Source organism: Nanorana parkeri, unplaced genomic scaffold (assembly GCF_000935625.1).
Source record: "Nanorana parkeri isolate BGI_ZX_2015 unplaced genomic scaffold, ASM93562v1 scaffold1167, whole genome shotgun sequence".
NCBI classification, from domain to species: Eukaryota; Metazoa; Chordata; class Amphibia; order Anura; family Dicroglossidae; genus Nanorana; species Nanorana parkeri.
In genome coordinates this window covers 221,487-225,714 of record NW_017307435.1, presented here as the reverse complement: position 1 = coordinate 225,714, position 4,228 = coordinate 221,487, and the positions used below count along the sequence as shown (strand labels likewise).

At 40.8% G+C, this 4,228-nt stretch overlaps 1 protein-coding gene across 6 annotated transcripts in view; it reads left to right on the top strand.

Moving 5' to 3' along the window:
- The window catches only part of ARHGEF11 (Rho guanine nucleotide exchange factor 11), a 171,906-nt gene that overhangs the window by 92,946 nt on the left and 74,732 nt on the right, over positions 1-4,228 (top strand). For all 6 annotated transcript variants that reach the window (XM_018568290.1, XM_018568289.1, XM_018568286.1 and 3 more), the window contains 2 exons: positions 1,967-2,016; positions 2,984-3,041. In XM_018568290.1, coding sequence (XP_018423792.1) covers positions 1,967-2,016; positions 2,984-3,041 — 108 coding nt within the window. The remainder of the gene's footprint in view (positions 1-1,966; positions 2,017-2,983; positions 3,042-4,228) is intronic.

Sequence of the window (4,228 nt, the reverse complement as noted above, 5' to 3'; positions counted from 1 at the left end):
GATGACTTTTTTCAGGTTGAGATGTCTGCAGGTTTTCTAAAACAATACAAACTAATGATTTCAGGACAGTGGTGGAGTGCCAGAGCAAGGTCCCAGCTGCAACCACTGCAACCCTGGTAGTTCTCGTGAATATGCCAAGTATCAGCACTGAACATCCCTACTGTATACACATTATGGACCAGAGCATTTTTTCCATTTTAGCTGTGGGCCTATTCAGTCAGCAATAATTTTGTCATGAATTAAAATAGTAAATTAATACACATATACCAAAAACAAAACAAAAATGATTTTTTTAGTTTGACCAGTGTTAGTTTTAAAACGAGTGTTACTGTAGATAAAAAAAGAAAAGAAAAAACTATTTCTATAATTCTTCTCATCTATAACTTTTTTTTTCATACTTATATGCTACTACAGTGCTTTACAGCGATCTCCCAGGTCCTGTAATGGTGCTAACCAGCACAGCTTCCCCTCTGAAAACACAGGGGGTCGCACGCTCACTCGGCAAAGTGGCCATTCAGAGAACACCTACTATTTTTATCTGTGGACAGACGTTGATTGGCATCAACTTGTCAAAATCAGTCAAAGTACCCTTGCTATTTCTCATGTGATTTGCCTGACAGATGAAGTCACACAGGCACAGTTTAAATCCTTCTTTTCTTATTGAGAAGTAGAGTGTAAAAGTTTGGGTTGATATAGTCAGGGCCGGATTTACTCAAATTATTATTTTTTTTACTGCCCGGAACTGCATGTTCCGGGCGTCGGGGGATTCCACATCGCTGCCGCCCTCTGCTTCCTGCCGCCCCGAAGCCGGGCCTCGGTGGCCTTGTGGGGAATCTGGCACTGGATATAGTTAGGGTACCTGTCATTAAGGAAGTGCATGGGCTGGGGTACGGATAGAGGTTGGGTTGACCAAAAAATGTCCTTAGCTTATTTTAGACCTAGTGACATCATCACTGGGTCCCTGTGTTTCTTTATTAGTGATAAACCTTTATGCGCTTAAAACTTCCCCCCTCCCCCATTTTCTGTCAGTGCAGATCAGTGTATGATCATGTATGGGTGCCTTCAGTTGTGTATACATTTTATGATCTGGTGCAGTTTATGTTCTTGTTGGTGCACGTAGGAGTGGAACATCTTTTTACGTAAAGTAGCAATGTACGCTGTGAACTCAAGACAAGGCTGGCTTTCTTTGCTCGAGAACAGACGCTGTTTGGGTAATTGTGTAATCCGGTCACTTGACACTTCATATTAGATAGTGAGGACCGTGACATCTAATACATGTTGGCTTCAGATTCCAGCTGTGATTTGTGAGAATAACCAAAGCTGCAATAGTGCAATAGGACCTCTTACAGTACAGTTTTCCTGGAGAAAATCGGCAAGAGGTAAGCCTAAACTTAAAGGCTGTTAATGGAAAACTCCTGTAAGGGTTGACATTTCCGCGGGGCAGCAACGCACAAACGTTAAGCCCATTTATTTTGAATGGACTGATAACGCATCCCAGCATGGCACCTGATTTTTTCTTTTCCAGGAACTACCTTGCATTGCCATACTGCAGGGTAGGTGTGCTGCTTTAGTGTGTCATGTGCTATTCAAAATGAATGTCGCATGTACTGCACATTGTGGTAACAAGCACATTATTGCACCAACGGAGGTGTGAGCCCGGACTAAAAGACCCTGTGATAAGATAAATTTAACATTTATTTGTCTGTATTCCATACTGATCTTCTGGCTTTGATACTGTTCAAAAATAACAAAGAACCAAAACATGCAGATAGAGAGTTCTGCTAATGTGTCACATGCTTGTCCTGGGTCTGTGACTCTGAAAACATAGAAGCTAGAGACAGTCAGGAAACTGGCACTTTCTGAAGGTTCAGCATTCACATCATCCCTCATATGTTATTAATCCCAAATAGCTAGACAATCAAACTCCTTAACGGCTAATGCTGTTTTATGTTTTTTTCACATGCAGGGGGCGCTGCGATGCGGGCAGGTGTACAGGAAGGTGACCGCATTGTGAAGGTAAGGATTGTTAACACAAAGCTGGGTAGCTAGCTCACCATCCATGCCTTAAATGGCAATCTGTCTAGCAAGATGTTAATTAAAGCTGAATGCTGGTTCATTTATTTATATATAATATACATATATATACAGTACAGTACACGTATATATACACACACGGCAAAGTACTGATTTACTTTAATAGAGGCCCCACCGCCAACACAAAGTTTCCTTTCCTTTACTACCCCTGACCAGAGTGTAATACCTGGTACTTCGGGGTATGTGTGTCCTGTTACACGGGGGAGGGGAGGGAGTTATCAACCTGACTTGGCGGTTACACGTGGATTTTTCTCCTCCCTCCTGGGCACCAAACAGAGGTGGGGGGCAGAGGAAGGGCATGATATGTATGTACAACTGGTGGGACAGGCTTGTTGCTTTGTTCCACATGAGCAGGGCACAAGTTGACTTTTAGCACACAGTTGTAATTTTTTTTTTTACTGTATAATAATAATAATAATAATGTTATTTCTATAGACCATGGTAGTGTATAAAGCAAAAGTAGAGGGCAGTGCAGGAAATAACAATAAATAATACATTGTAAAGAAAATTAGTTGCAATTGTTTAGCAAGTACAATGAAAGGCAAGAGAAATGATGGCCCTAGCATTACCAGATTACAATCCAGGGTAGGAGTAGGCAAATCAATCTGTTGTGGAACTACAAGTCCCATGAGGCATTGCAAGACTCTGACAGCCACAGACATAACTCCCAGAGGCAGAAGCATGATGGAATTAGTAGTTTTAGCACAACTGGAGAGCCGAGGTTCCCTACCCCTAGATGTAATAACGCCTGAATCCACACCTTACCAGATGTTTACCTAGATATCAGAAACAGGCTACATCTCACGTCCTGTTGGGGTCATTCTTTAAGGAATAATAATAAAGTGAAAAGCTGCTCATTTAGCAATGTCTTGTCACTTTTTTTGCGCAGGTAAATGGCACTTTGGTCGCAAACAGCTCTCATATCGAGGTGGTCAAACTCATTAAATGTAAGTATTATTTAAAATATTGCTTAAAGAAATCTATAATATTGTATTTTTTATCAATTGCAAAAGTGTCATCATTGTTGGTTCAAGATGTAATGCTGCTCCAGGTCGATCCTCGCCAAATGAGTGTCAGCCCAGCTCGTATCTGGTCAAATTAATAGAAATATGGTATAGCGGCACACCAAAAAATAAGTTGCGCTTAGTCAAAGAGTCAGGAGTAGACTCTGACTATGACTAAGCACAAGGTGGTGTGAAATGCGTAAGCGAAGCTCCCCTGTTGTCTCTCCTGGATTGCCTTATTGATTATAATAAATAGAAGCCACAACTTGTTTTTGGAGTGCCGCTATCCTTTATTTCTAGCGTCAGTTATAGATGATTGAAATAAAGATAATCGTGTTAATTCTCCATTGATACTCTGGAGAAATTGCCTTTTCTTTTTAAATTCATGTTTCCATTGCTTTCTTTTGTCTCCTTCTGGCTCAACTACACATACTGTACATTGCTTAGTAGTCAGCAGTATGAGGTTAGGAAAGTTGGCGCTATTAATTTCCGTGTTTGGTATTTATTACCTATGCTCCTCAGCTCCATCTAGTGGCCATAATGCAATATTTTACTTATTGACTCTAAATTGATTACATTCCTGGAAACTTACCTGGAAAGAAAATATACTAATAACGTGCAAGTTTGCCCTATTGGCATAGAACACATGTACTTGCCGTTTTGACGAATGGCAATGGAATTTTTCATTAATGCACCCCTAGGACTTTTGACCAGAATCAAGTAGGTCATATAAATAAGACTTTTTACCCATGTAGATCATATAAATACACCCCCAAGACTTTTGAGCCGTGTTGGTCATGTAAATACACCCCTTACATTTGACCCATGTAGGTCCTATAAATACACCCCTAAGGCTTTTGACCCATTGAGGACATATGAATACACCCCCAAGACTTTTGACCAATGTTGGTCATATAAATACACCCCTAAGACATTTGACCCATGTTGGTCATGTAAATACACCCCCAAGACTTTTGACCCATATTGGTCATGTAAATACACCCCCAAGACTTTTGACCCATGTTGGTCATGTAAATACACCCCCAAGACTTTTGACCCATGTTGGTCATGTAAATACACCCCCCCCCCCCCCAACCCTTTTTTACCCTTTATGTTCTATAAATCAACAT